Source organism: Haliotis rubra, unplaced genomic scaffold, assembly GCF_003918875.1.
Source record: "Haliotis rubra isolate DU_JTF1 unplaced genomic scaffold, ASM391887v1 Scf691, whole genome shotgun sequence".
Taxonomy (NCBI): domain Eukaryota; kingdom Metazoa; phylum Mollusca; class Gastropoda; order Lepetellida; family Haliotidae; genus Haliotis; species Haliotis rubra.
In genome coordinates this window covers 512,501-527,983 of record NW_025767403.1, presented here as the reverse complement: position 1 = coordinate 527,983, position 15,483 = coordinate 512,501, and the positions used below count along the sequence as shown (strand labels likewise).

At 39.3% G+C, this 15,483-nt stretch overlaps 1 protein-coding gene across 1 annotated transcript in view; it reads left to right on the top strand.

The window, feature by feature from the left end:
- The window catches only part of LOC124258405 (transmembrane protein 145-like), a 43,096-nt gene that overhangs the window by 21,078 nt on the left and 6,535 nt on the right, over positions 1–15,483 (top strand). The window contains exons 7-11 of the mRNA XM_046692502.1: positions 8,737–8,827; positions 10,443–10,514; positions 11,713–11,862; positions 12,694–12,866; positions 14,162–14,334. Coding sequence (XP_046548458.1) covers positions 8,737–8,827; positions 10,443–10,514; positions 11,713–11,862; positions 12,694–12,866; positions 14,162–14,334 — 659 coding nt within the window. The remainder of the gene's footprint in view (positions 1–8,736; positions 8,828–10,442; positions 10,515–11,712; positions 11,863–12,693; positions 12,867–14,161; positions 14,335–15,483) is intronic.

Below are 15,483 nucleotides of genomic sequence, written 5' to 3'. Positions count from 1 at the left end.
CCAGCCACATTCCAGATGCACTGCTTTTATTGAAATATTTAATGTAAGAAATATGCTATTGAATTATTTAGATGTTTTATTCAGAGTTTACGCACTCAAAATATGAGTTGCACCTGGTGCAAGTTCAACTAATAACTAGGTTGCACTTAGTGATATTTGGTTGCACCAGCACAAGTAACAAAACACTAAATGCAGCCCTGATCTGCAAATGCCAATCTCATATGAAACCTCTGCAAACTTATGTCCTATTTCAAATGAATTCCCTGCGAAGATATGTGTGTGGTTTCTTAAAAAAAAGAGGTAAAGCAACTCAGAAAACCAAACCGATGATAAGAGAGGTATGCAAATAGTCAATATGATTCACCCTAATACTAAGGCCTAAAAAAAAAAGCTTGTGGTTCCGATTTCCCGACCGACCCAAAATATTCCCGCTGAGCCTAACAATTTTACTCACCACATAATAAATTAAATTTATTTTCTAACACATGAGTAATGTAAAAATATTTTGCAAAAAAAACCAAAACCCTACCTACCTACCCTAGTTCTGAAATGTAGGAAATCGGAACCACAACATTTATTCTTTTGGGCCTAAGCATGATATCAGTCTCAGTTTTAAGTATGAGGCCACGCAGTTATATTTTGAGGTCACACTGAAATGTCTACCAATACATCAGTGCAGTCTTTCAATACATGGCTTTGCGTTTCAAATTTCTTATCAGAGACATAGCTTATCAGCACATGAAAATGTTAATAATTTATATGTTCAAAGGGTCTTACCATGCTTGCTGTGATTGGGTTATTGCTGGTGTTGTGTTTGTGAGCCACCGAGTGCTGAGGGTTGATCGTAAGTTATTGAGAATACGGCTGTGATTTTTTAGTCCCTGTGAAATGTGTCTCCAAGCATTCCGATTTTCGGAGTTGGGACCAAAACATGAAATGTGGGTACAAATTTGAAAGCATGTGGATCTCTGAGATCACAGTATGTCAAAACAGCAGAGTTGACCCAGGACTTGAAAATATAAAAACCTTTGAAAATCATTGTTGTTCTTTGTCGGTCTTTAAATATTTTTATCTTTATCATCAATGAGGTACACTGGGTAGCTTGGTGGTTAAAGCATTTGATCATCATGCTGAAGAACCAGGTTTGATTCCCCACATGGGTACAATGTGTGAAGCCCATTCCTGTTGTCCCCAGCCGTGATATTGTCAGTGGTCGCGAATAGTGTCTGACCCTCTGACAAATCCGGCAGATTCGCCAACGGTCCGATAGAAGTCTACAACCCACCGGCCCCAGTGTCCGACTGTATATTTCACAATGACTTTGACTGAAGTTGTTATATGTGACATGTGACAAATTTTATTCCATGGGTCCTGTGAATTTTCAATGGGTCAGAGAGACATCTTAAACTTACAGGACCATTCGTGAACACTGTATTGTTGGAATATTGCTAAAAGCGGCTTAAAACCATACCTGGGTTTTTAGTAGTCAGTCATCCAAGGACGAAACTGTAAAAATGAATAATTAATTAACAATGGAGTTGATCATATGATTTAGTTCATGAGTATTTATTGTCAGAGCTGGTGGAAACCAGTAATGCAACCAGGGTCACAAGTGCATTGTATAATGGAGGTTGTGATCTTGCATAAAGACAAGACACTCCCACAGTCGGTGTGAAGACTATTATATACCATGTACATTGTTACACCAGCCAGACAGGTGATTATGAGGGTTATTCACCAGCAATATTATTATTAACCTACATGTGATGGGAGTTCTCTTTTTTCATTTATAACCATTAATAATAATAATAATAATAATAGGCCATTTATATAGCGCCTTTCCACATTCACAATTGCAGAGTATATTAATAGAGTCAAAGTATGTTAATCATGTTGAATTTCTTTTTAAAATGTGTGACTAAATTTTAGTTTTATTAGAAAAGCATTTTTTTCTTTCTTGAATTGTTACCAAGCTATCAATTATTATTTTACAGTAATAGCATCCTTCTGACTATAAGGGGGTGGGGTAGCCTCTTGGTGAAAGTGTTCGCTTCCCCACACGGGTTCAACGTGTGAAACCCATTTCTGGTGTCCCCCACTGTGATACTGCTGGGATATTGCTAAAAGCGGCGTAAAACTAAACTCACTCACTCACTCTGACATTAAAGTGAACAGTAATATCCTTGTAAATGGATCTTGAGTCATTCCCTTTTGAAATTGAACTTCCTAATGTTAAAATTCATATTTCTGATGTTTAGTTTTGAGACATGCAAACCATAGCACACAGAAATCCAAATGCTATATGTAGTTTGTTATATAATGTTATATGTTATTATGATTGTGAAAGAATTGTGAGACGTTATGATCTGCCAGGCACACAGTAGGCGAGGTGACAATGGGGAATATACCGTCATAACACCCGGACAGAAGGAATTGATCACTGCCTACATATTATCCCATGCTTCTATATATAACTGTTCAATACCACAACTGAAAGGGGTCACACATGTAGGCTTCATGAAAGGCCAGCTTAACAGATCGGTTTGAAACATACGGGTGTCATAAGTGTACAAAACATGTAATGCTAGGGGGGGGGTTCTAGAGGGGGACAGGGGCTTGATTTATATGGTTTGTGTCACTTAATTGTTCAGACGACTTGGTTAGTTCAGTGTTCACGAATGGTGTTTCAAAGTAACAGGACATTGGGTCCTATAAGTTTCAGATGTCTGTCTGACCCAATCAAAATTCACAGAACGCACAGAATAAAATTAAACTCACATTTCAGATTTAACATTTCTTATAATTGGCATTGGAATTATCAACAAACATAATATTTATAAACAGCAAACAAGTGTCACATGTCACATATAACAACTTCAGTCATAGTCATTGTGAAATATACAGTCAGACACTGGGGCCGGCGGGTTGTAGACTTCTATCTGACCGTTGGCGAATCTGCCGGATTTGTCAGAGGGTCAGACGCTATTCGTGAACACTGTAGTTGGGTGCGTCTATATTTTCAAGTTCTCGAAATATATATATGAAATGTATCTATGGTTGTTTTTACATAATAGTTATGGGGACGGCAATAATAGCCAAACAGACGACACAAATTCATGGCAGTCTCCCAGGTGTAAATTACCTGTCACCAGGTAGCCTGTCTCACAGTCCCTGAACCACTTTATTTTCCCTTTCCCTAGCTCATTGGATGGCAAACTCAAACGGTACATCGTATTAATACTATTATCAATCTCAACTCCCTGGGGAGTATACAACTCTTGCAGCCACTAGGCGCACCGAGTTAATGTGGCTTTCCCACCACCACAGGTACCCATTCACAGCTGGGTTGATTGGGACAGCATGGTGCTGTACCCGCAACTAGGTGTTTGCACGTATTCATGTGGCCACCATCTGGTCATATACCAACGGATTCGTGGGTTTTTTTTAGTGCACAGGGTTGTGTACTGTACACTAGGGGTTGTGACAACACTGAAATAGTCTGCACACAAAGTTGACTCCAAGGTTTTTACACCCGGTCACAGATGGGCACGATCCTGGCACCTCAAGATCTGCGATGCAAAAGCTCTAGATGAAGCAAGTCTAGATTTACTCAGATCTTGAATCTCCAGGGCTCCTTTTCAGTTTAAATGGAGTTATTTCTTGGAGTTATTTCTTTGTATAAAAATTATATATATCAAGTACATTCTGATACTAAGATTTAGTCCAGGTAAACACGTATAAATAAATACATGAAGAAAATATTTTAAAAATGTAGACATAAAAGACATCAGTCATCAATGTTTTTCCAATGATTTAAATAAAATTCTAAAAATAAGACGATACCATTCAAACTAGAATATTTTAGTATCAAAGATTTGGAGTGTTAACTTTTCTTTTTTTGTACATGATATATATTTCCTTGAGAATGTGTAATACTTTGAAGCCAACCGTCTGGATCTATGATGTACCGGATATGTAAGTGTTTCCGTTTTCGTGTTTCTTTAAATTTTATTTGTTAACCATTTTCAATTTCATGAGTCTATGGGTTCATTAGAAATCAAACTAAAACAGAACAGTTGGAATATCTCTCTCTCTCTCTCTTTCTCTCTCTTTCTCTCTCTCTCTCTCTCTCTCTCTCTCTCTCTCTCTCTCTCTCTCTCTCTCTCTCTCTCTCTCTCTCTCTCTCTCTCTCTCTCTCTCTCTCTCTCTGTCTCTCTCTCTCTCTGTCTCTCCTTTCTCTTTCTCTCTCTGTCTCTCTCTCTATCTCTCTTCTCTCTCTCTCTCTCTTTGTCTCTCTCTGTCTCTTTTTTTTTCTTTCTCTTTCTTTCTCTCTCTCTCGTTTGTTTCTGTCTACCCTTCCTTCCTTTTGTCTTTGATTCTTTGGAACTACATGACATCAAATGTCATCTCTGCTATGACAACCAAAGATGGTGAAAGAACAAAGAGAGAACCTACTGGAACCAACATCAACTGGTCTCCTTGACTGAATAGCCCGAGGTGGACGCTATCAAACATTCCATCCATCCTCTGTCTCCTGGATACAGACGTCTGTGCTTGTGTAGCTACACAAGAAATCCATCTTACCTGTACACTCTCATTGTTTATTGGACAAAAGACCTGTCCACACTCGCTTCTGGCGATGATGTCATAAATAGATGTCTTGGTAAACATATAACCCTGGTCGATAGTTTCTTTCATTATGTGAACGTCTGGTACAAAATCTCCATTGATTATATCCAAACAATGGCGACTAGTCTGTTTGGGCATCAAAATTCTTGTGTTTGAATATCAATGTTGTAGTCTTGCCCTAAGCTTGTTTCAACAGTTCAGAGGTACAGATAAGCTGCGTATCTGCGTAAATTACGCAAATATTTATGTGAAAACTCAATTCTTATTAAGTCTGTTGCGTACAAGTACGCTTGAATTTTTGTAAATACTCAATAAATGCGATCTTACAAGCGTACACACAAAAATGTCAAATCTTAGCTTGTGTACGTGTGGACAGATAATATAACAGAGATATATTGAGAGGTTCTATTTCAGGACATGAACTTGACAACTTGCAGCCTTTCTTAGCGTTTCTCTTATTATAGATCAAATATAAATAACGAACACTAACATTTAAACTTTATTATATTTTTAAAATTAATGGAAAATGGCAAAATACCCAATTGAACCTGAGTGAGGTGGGTACAACTTATTTGGTTACTCAAAGGAAAATTCGGATACCCAATTGAGATGAACAGAAGCGAGTACATAACTCAATGACCCAAAATGTTATCTGTAGCTCTGACAGTTCCATTTCATTGATTTCTTTAATGAATGATTTCCTGAATACAAGAGACAGAAGCATAAAATAATGAACAAATATAAGAGTTGCCAGGGTTACTTTCAGGAAAACAAATATGGTAAAACCTGTTCAGTGAGTGAGTCAATCTGTTTCACAGTCCCCGAAGCCCCGAGTGGTGGCTGAGTGGGTTAGATGGCTGACTTTGTGTGCTGGTTATTAGGTGCCTGGCTCTGAAAGTGTGGGTTCGAATCCCAGATGGGACTCAATAAAGTGAGTGAGTTTAGTTTTACGCCGCACTCAGCAATATTCCAGCTATATGGCGGCGGTCAGTAAATAATCGAGTCTGGACCAGACAATCCAGTGATCAACAGCATGAGCATCGATCTGCGCAATTGGGGGACTTGCTGAAAGTCTCCCAGTGGAACAAGTGTTGTGTTTCAGTGGGACCGTCAGACACCTGCAGCTGAGAGTCACCCGCTGTCCAAAGATTTGATATACCGTATATTACCGTCTATAAGCCAACCCCAAAACTTGACCCTTAAAATCAGTGTCAAAATGGTATGGTTCGTACATAAGCCAATCCTCTGCGATGGGGTCCTAATCCTGGCAAACACAGACCACAGTCAACTGGCAGTTACCAATAATTATAACTTTGGTCCACATTATTCAAAGAATTCACAATCATATTGCATCTACTCACATATCAAAATGAAATGTAGTTGACTGAAAATGGATAATATATTTTGTTTCGCTAAATATCATACTTATAGTAGTTGGACGATCACATGTCAACAAACTGGCTTGCTTATTTTACCCTATTCAACAATCACGAACTGATTACCGCCTCGTTTTCCATGGACTGCTAGTTTACAGTAACATCGGTAAAAATGTGTGAATTAAAATGGCTTGCTTATTTTACCCCATTCCATGTGCGTACAACTACCACATACAAAGCAGGGTTTTACCTCGCGGGACCTGCTGGCAATATGAGGGTCATGTGAAGTAACGGTGTATGTTTTGATAATTTCCTTACAGCCTGAAATGAATCATTGATCATGTGGACGAAATGATGCACGTAACTGCTCTGAAAGAAACAACCAAACACTTAGCCGAGTCACACATGTGTTGTGGGTACAGTGAATGATATTGTGCGTCCCTCTGGACACAGTGAATTGATTTCTGCGTTCATTCTCTACACTTGTGCATCACTTAAAACCCTGTACAAATGATTAGTAGTGCTGTAACGAACTATCAATAGATTGCAATTGTTGAGTCTCCAGTAGCAAATAATCGATGTGTGTGTGACTATCGATACTTTAGTAATTGACTGCCGTTGATAAATGCGCAGCGCAAAATACGAGAATTAACGGATTGCTTTGGTGCAGACTTGCAGCTTCATTGAGTTTATGTTTTTACTGTTCACTTGATCTGGGTTTTAGGTTTCTTGTCAGTTATCAAAAGAGACTGAAACTACTTCAGCTTGTTTTTATTTTATATTAACTATACATTCATTTGGGAAATGACTTCAAATGAGACAATCCAAGGAGAAAAATGCTATTGCAATAGTTGATCGCAATAGTATGTTGCAATAGACTATCACTATCACAATAGTTTTTTCCCCCTCGATATCCTCCCCTAATAACAATACAGTTTATCATGAGCTTAAGAATGTGGTAGTGCTATGAACGCTTTATGGATCGTGCTCCCGGACTAGTGTGTCATGAGAGTGCATGTAGTGTTTACTCTGATCTGACTGATTGTGCTGATATGTTCAAACTTATTGACAGGAGATATCGATTGGCTGAAGATGCATACAGTATGAATAGATTTCAGCCGCTAGTTCTGATTACGCAGATTTTGCAATCCGGGCATAACTGACAGGTTATTTGAGAATCAAATGTACACTCATTTCAGTTCCTTTTTCTCGCACTCATCCAACCCGTGAAGGTCCGGATTAGAATGAACCTTCGTAACCCATGCTTGTCGAAAGAGCGCTTATTAACGGATCGGGTGGTCAGGCTAGCTGACTTGGTTGACACATGTCACCGTATCCCAATTCGTAGATCGATGTTCATGCTGTTGATCACTGGATTGTCTGGTCCAGACTCGATTATTTACAGACTGCCGCCATATAGTTGGTATATTGCTGAGTGCGGCGTAAAACTAAACTCACTCACAGTCATCCTTCCATCAATTAATGATCAGTCCCTAAAATGTTCAATTTGTATGTTTTCTATTTGCAATAGGTAGACCTGTTTCATAACCGCCTCCGTGGTGTAGTGGTTAGAGCGTCCGCCCGGAGAGCGGAAGATCACGGGTTCGATCCCCGACCGCGTCATACCAAAAGACGTTAAAATGTGGTACTTGTTGGTCCCTGCCTGACGCTCGGCATTAATGGGTACAACAAGGACTGGTCGGCTCAGAGTCAGTATAATGTGTCTGAGTGGGGTATTCATGCTTAACTGCGGCATGGTATCTCAGTGGGCTAGCACTATAAAACCAGCCAAAGTCTGGGCTAGTACAAGCAGCCGCATATACACATACACACGCATGCACGTCGTCATATGAGCAAAATATTCTAAACCCAATTTCACCTCACCTCACCTCATATTTTCACGTGCCCATAGTAATTTGTCATATGTGTTTAAGATGGCTTTTTGTCTGTCTGTTTATTTGTCCGCCTGTCCATGTTTTTCTCTTATACAATGTTCAGAAACTTTACAATGTAAATAACTGGAATCCACTGCATGTCAGATAGGCATCCATTGTTTCTTGAACCAATAGCCAGTACAGCCTTGATAATCTCCAGGGAGTACGTTCTGAGTGGAGTGGGATATATCGGAACATATTCCCTGGAGATTTTTAAGGGTGTAGCTCTCCAGGTAGTACGTTCTGAGTGGAGTGGGATATATCGGAACATATTCCCTGGAGATTTTTAAGGGTGTAGCCAGTATAACACATGAATAACGAACAAACTGTCTGGTTGAGTCTAAAATGTGAATTCATCTATATGCGAATGTGGATCATCAGTCTGTCTTCTGTTTTCTTTATTACTGAAATTTGTGCTTTGTAAATATGGTTATGTTGTATCATTATATTTAGGTAGATACTAGTTAATGATATTTTAGCATGATTATGGCAAAGTACTGAGTTTGTTTGTTTATATGTCTTTGGGGCCGGTGGGGTAGCCTAGTGGGTAAAGCGTTCACTCGTCACGCTGAAGACCCGGGTTCGATTCCCCATATGGGTACAATGTGTGAAGCCCATTTCTGGTGTGCCCTGCCGTGATATTGTTAAAATTTTGCTTAAAGCAGCGAAAAACTAAACTCACTTATTTTTTAAGTATTGATTATGGACACTACTTTACATTAATTGTTTACGATTAATTTGTACTGAACTGTATACCCTTTGACTGCCCTCAGTGACAGATGCATGTTGGGTTGTAGGTGGCGGGTCTGAAGCTGGAGTACGCCATGCACATGACGAATGGAGAACCCGACGACACGCTCAAGTATGAGTTTTCTGCTGATGAGTTCTGTAAGTAATTGGCACCAGTCCACCCCTGATTGTATATGTTTCATATCCTCCATGGTCCAGCAGATAATGTGTCTGCCTAGAGGGCTGGAGGTTGGATGTTTGATCCCTGGCCGGGTCACACTTTGGGACTGCACACATGGATGTTAACTGTTTGTGTACAGTCTTCAGAGCGTCTGCCCAGAGAACTGTAAGAGGGTCAAACCCAGGCCACTACATACTTGGAGATCTCTATATGTAGATGTTTGTTTCAAGACAAAGCTGACAGTTTGGTGGTTCTCATGGTTTGAGATACCAAAGTTTTATTGTTTAGATAGTTTATATTTTGGAGATTGATGATGTTAATTTATGATTGAGTGGTTGATTGTGTTTATCGATTGACTGATTGATTGATGATGATTGATAATGTTGATTGGTGATTCATTATGTTGATTGATTATGTTGATTGTTGAATGGTAATTGATTGTGTTGAATGGTAATATGTTGATTTGATTATGTTGATTGTTGAATGGAAATTTATTATGTTGATTGTTGAATGGTAATTGATTATGTTGATTGTTGAATGGAAATTGATTGTGTTGATTGTTGAATGGTAATTGATTGTGTTGATTGTTGAATGGTAATTGATTATGTTGATTGTTTGAATGGTGATTGATGAATGTTATGGTGATTGTTGAATGGTAATTGATTGTGTTGATTGTTGAATGGTAATTGATTATGTTGATTGTTGAATGGTAATTGATTGTGTTGATTGTTGAATGGTAATTGATTATGTTGATTGTTGAATGGTAATTGATTATGTTGATTGTTGAATGGTAATTGATTGTGTTGATTGTTGAATGGTAATTGATTGTGTTGATTGTTGAATGGTGATTGATTGTGTTGATTGTTGAATGGTAATTGATTATGTTGATTGTTGAATGGTAATTGATTGTGTTGATTGTTGAATGGTTATTGATTGTGTTGATTGTTGAATGGTAATTGATTATGTTGATTGTTGAATGGTAATTGATTATGTTGATTGTTGAATGGTAATTGATTATGTTGATTGTTGAATGGTAATTGATTGTGTTGATTGTTGAATGGTAATTGATTGTGTTGATTGTTGAATGGTAATTGATTGTGTTGATTGTTGAATGGTAATTGATTGTGTTGATTGTTGAATGGTAATTGATTGTGTTGATTGTTGAATGGTGATTGATTATGTTGATTGTTGAATGGTGATTGATTGTGTTGATTGTTGAATGGTAATTGATTATGTTGATTGTTGAATGGTAATTGATTGTGTTGATTGTTGAATGGTAATTGATTATGTTGATTGTTGAATGGTAATTGATTGTGTTGATTGTTGAATGGTAATTGATTATGTTGATTGTTGAATGGTAATTGATTATGTTGATTGTTGAATGGTAATTGATTATGTTGATTGTTGAATGGTAATTGATTGTGTTGATTGTTGAATGGTAATTGATTATGTTGATTGTTGAATGGTAATTGATTATGTTGATTGTTGAATGGTAATTGATTGTGTTGATTGTTGAATGGTAATTGATTGTGTTGATTGATTGTGTTGATTGATTGATTTATTATTTTGAATAATGATGATGATATGTTCCAGATATTCTGCCAATCAACATTGCATTCCTCATAGCGTACGTCAGTCTGCTGTTTGTGTCCGTTGTGTGTGCAGGTAAGGCAGGTGTCTTGTGTTTCCTGGGCTGGTAGGGTAGCCTAGTGGTTAAAGTGTTCCCTCGCCCCGCAACACATAGGTTGGATTCCCTACATGGGTGCAATCTGTTTTCTGGTGCCCAGGGCCCTTATTCTCGAAACGTTCGTAGCCCTAAGAATTCTTAACTTTGATCGTAGCCAATGTGTTAAGAATGGGCTTAAGAAGTTTGCAGGGCTTACGAAGTTTCGAGAATAGCTAGCCAGGTCATGGTATTACTAGAGTGTTGATAAAAGTGGCATAAAACCATAGTCACTCACTCACTCACTTGTGTTTCTTTCTAATACTGATAAATCCATGGGGCCGGTGGGGTAGCCTAGTGGTTAAAGCGTTGGCTCGTCACGCCGAGGACCCGGGTTCAATTCCCCACATGGGCACAATGTGTTAAGCCCATTTCTGGTGTCCCCCTCCGTGATATTGCTGGAATATTGCTAAAAGCGGCGTAAAACTCAACTCAGTCAGTCAGTCAGTGATAAATCCATGTTAAAGTGATAAATGCCCAATTAGCTCAGTCCTTCTTTCAGAGCGTGGGGGAAATTGGGTGGCATGGTGGATTAAGTGTCCATTTGTTTGAATGACAATATGTGAAGCGCTTTTTTGGTGTCCCCTACCACATTCTGATGAAACATTGGTAAAAGCAGCAGTAAAATCCAACTCACTCACTCACCCACCCACTCACTCACTCACTCACTCATTCACTCGATGTTGACTACCGGTTAATGGTGTTCCGATTAATTGAAATAATCGAAGATTGGTCGAAGTGACCAAACGACCAAGCAATCGATCACATTTTCTTATAATCGAACACAAACGATTTTGGAACTGCTGTTTTAGTCTTTGAAACACTTTACGATGGAACATATCTTCGAAGTTGTCAGGGCCTGAAAACTTGTTTATTTCTTAGAAAACTCACTTCACTAACTGAAAAGTCATGACTGAATATTTCTTGAAAACCCCAGAAGGTTTATGTTCATGATATATCAACATCACTTTAAAGTAGCAAGGTGCATCATGTTATACATATCTGCAATAACAACCTGGATAGGAAAATCTGAAAATTGACGCTAACCAATTTTTATCGATGATTGTTTGTTGGTAATGAAGCAATCATCAATTATGAGATTTCAACCAATTCCCAACACTACTATCGGTATATTGACAGCGGTACTGCGGAACCGCCAGCTCTTCCACACGACCTACAAGATGTACATGGTGGCGGTGGCGCTGTGGCTGTTTCATCTGTTCCTGATGTGTATTGCCTACGGGAAGTATTCCGACACTGGCCGGGAAGAGAGAGGTACCAAGGTGACAGGTGAGCTTTAGAAGAATATTTCATCCTGTGTTCATGGCAGGACTTGTCATTGTTAGACTTTCTACATTTCAAACCATAAAGCATGATTTTTTGAGTACCCGTGAAGATCCGGGTTAGAATTGGTCGTAAGGGCGACTAACAGGATCAGATGGTCAGACTAGCTGACTTGGTTGAGACATGTCCTCGTATCCCAATTGTGTACATTTGATGTTCATACTGTTGATCCCTGGATTGTCTGGTCCAGATTCAATTATTTACTGACCACTGCCATATTGCTGGAATATTGTTGAGTGTGGCGTAAAACACACTCGCTGGATTGTCTGGTCCAGACTCGATTATTTACAGACCACTGCCATATTGCTGGAATATGGTTGAGTGCGGCTTAAAACAAACTCGCTGGATAGCCTGGTCCAGACTCGATTATTTACAGACCACTGCCATATAGCTGGAATATGGTTGAGTGCGGCTTAAAACAAACTCGCTGGATAGCCTGGTCCAGACTCGATTATTTACAGACCACTGCCATATAGCTGGAATATGGCTGAGTGCACTGTTAAACAACAAACAAACAAACAAACAAACATGATATTACGGAAAGATAGGTTTGAACTATACTGAGGGAATGAAATAATTGAACACATGAAAGTATAAGTGTTCCAGTATTGTTTTCCAGGTTTCTTCACAAGTTTTGTATTGCCCTCTGTGAACATCTGGAAACCGATAAAGGAACACTGCAATGAAGTGATGTTACCTTACTTCTTTCCTTCAGTATATTACCATGTCTCCACTTGTCATCTCTGCCATCAATATAAGACATGCATGTTTCCACAGCTCGCGTGTTCTCGTCGGTCAGCGACATTGTCTACCTGCTGATGCTCATCCTGATGGCCAAGGGGTTCACCATCACCCGCGGTAGACTCAGCACGTCCGGAACCATCAAGCTCACCGTCTTTGTCTGCATCTACGCCGTCGTGTACGCCGTCCTCCTCATCTGGGAAGCTAATGTAGGTGTTCTGGATTTGTTTTGTTTGCTAAATATTATATATTTTTAAAGATTATATGATGGAGAGATTAGGTTATTTAAATGGGAAATAGAGAACAGCTGTGAGAACTATACAAGTTGGACCCATGAAGATGCGGGTTAGAATTGGTCTTCAGCAACCCATGCTTGTTGTAAGAGGCGACTAACGGGATCAGGTGGTCAGGCTCACTGACTTGGTTGACATGTCATCGTATCCCAGTTGCATTGATCGATGCTCATGCTGTTGATCACTGGATTGCCAGGTCCAGACTCGATTATTTACAGCTAGAATTATTATTTTGTAGCTAGAGTATTTGCTAATCACGGTGGTAAACAACAAACACATACTACTGGTGTTGGAAGAACATTGAGAATTTTTCTTGCAACAGTTTCTTTCTATCCCAATATTGTTCATGTTCACATTGTATTTGGGGCGGTGGGGTAGCCTAGTGGTTAAAGCGTTGGCTCATCACGCCGAAGACCCGGGTTCAAATCCCCACATGGGTAAAATGTGTGAAGCCCATTTCTGGTGTCCCCCGCCGTGATGTTGCTGGAATATTGCTAAAAGCGGCGTAAAACCAAACTCACTCAGTCACATTGTATTTATTTATTTGTTTATATTCCAATGTTGTCTTTGTTCTAGCATCTGTATTGTTCTTATTGTCACTAGTGGTTAAAGTGAGTGAGTGAGTTTAGTTTTACGTCACTTTTAGCAATATTCCAGCAATATTACGACGGGGGACACCAGAAATGGGCTTCACACATTGTACCCATGTGGGCCTAGTGGTTAAAGCTTCAGCTCTTCACGCCGAAGACCCGGGTTCGAATCCCCACATGGGTACAAAGTGTGAAGCCCATTTCTGGTGTCCCCCACCGTGATATTGCTGGAATATTGCTAAAAGCGGCGTAAAACCATACTCACTCACTCTTATTGTCATTTTTATCCGAACTCTTCTGTTTTTACATTTTTTTATGATTTTATTATTATAATGTTACCAACAAATATTATGCTTTTGAAAAATGTGGATATTTATAATGTCCCAAATCCACAACCTGAAGCATGCTCAAGGCTCATTGTCTTCACCCTGCCAACAGATCAGGAAGCACTCAATATTCTTTCTCAGTATGGAATATTCCACCCATGCTGTCTGTGAAACGCCCGAATGTTAATATTCACATTAACAGGTACCCATTCACTGCCAATTGAACAGATTCAGGAGAAATATTATAATATTTAAAAAATGATTTAATTTCATGTTTCAATTCTTGTTGTTCCAGTTCTTTGACCCCGGCCTGGTGTTGTACATCTACGAGAGCCCCCCTGGATACGGTCTGGTTGCTATGCGTCTGATTGGATGGGGCTGGTTCCTGTATTCTATTTTCTTCACCTTGAAGAACCATCCCGGCAAAGGACAGTTCTTCTACCCTTTCCTCATTTTCTTCACATTGTGGTGCGCATTGGAATCAATCAATCAATCAATCAAGCAATTTCTACATATTTTGTTGTGCATTAGAATCAATCAGTCATTTGATGGGCATTCTAGAAGTAGTGAGTCAAAAATGAAACATACAACTTTATGGATGACAACTTCTTGTTTATTGCGTTAAGCGACGTGTCGAGGTAGATTCTTACACCGTTATCAAGCTAAAAGTGACTACAACCATATGGTGAGGAGCATATATACATGGTATGTTGTGACAAGCAGCAGATTAACATTAACAACAGCATGTAATAGAATAACAAGTGGTACATAATTGGAAGAGGGAACTAAAAACAACAAATAGCACTAGTGATGAAGGCAATAAACAAGGGGATTAAGTAGTAACAACAAATAGACAGGGTGATTTGATGGTCTATAGCTTGATTAGGTCTTCATAGGCTGATGGGATGTAGTATCCTTGGTCACGGTTGATAAAGGTTTATGGCGGCAGATTTCAATGACTTCGAACTGTTTTCTTTTTGTGAAGTCTCGATTGTTGGTTGATAGGACTTTGAATTCGTCAAGCTTGATTTGATGGGTAGGGAATTGTTAATGGTGATCTGATAGGAGTGATTTGCTGTCTGCCTTGGCTGTAGAGGTTTTGTGTTCTTTAACGCGGGCGTCAACGGGACGGGAGGTTTCACCTATATAAGAATCACCACATTCACGGTTTATCTTGTAAATCACACCTTTGGGGGGTGCTTAGTGGAGGGTGGATTACGGCCCTTGGCGTGGAGGATGGTCTTGAGGGTTGGAGAGCCAAAGAAGATGGTGTCGATGCCTGCTTTAGAAGTCTGCTGATGGGATACTGGTTGAGCCTGGTGATTATTAGAATTAGCCTTCCTTATACTGGCCAGACCTCCCCTCATATCAGCAGACTTCTAAAGCGACAAGAAGATGTCATCATCCATCAGGGCTCCAGATAAGGGCCATATGGGCGTATGTACGGATAAAAAATATTCACGATACGGTAGGATATCATTTAGAAACAGTAGCAGACACGCAGCACAGCAATGGTGTACGGTCTTAGAATCATTTACAGACGTATTTATCTGAAAAAAGTATTGTTTTATTGTTTTTTACCTGTTTACAAAGGAGTAGCAATGTTGTGGTGCATAT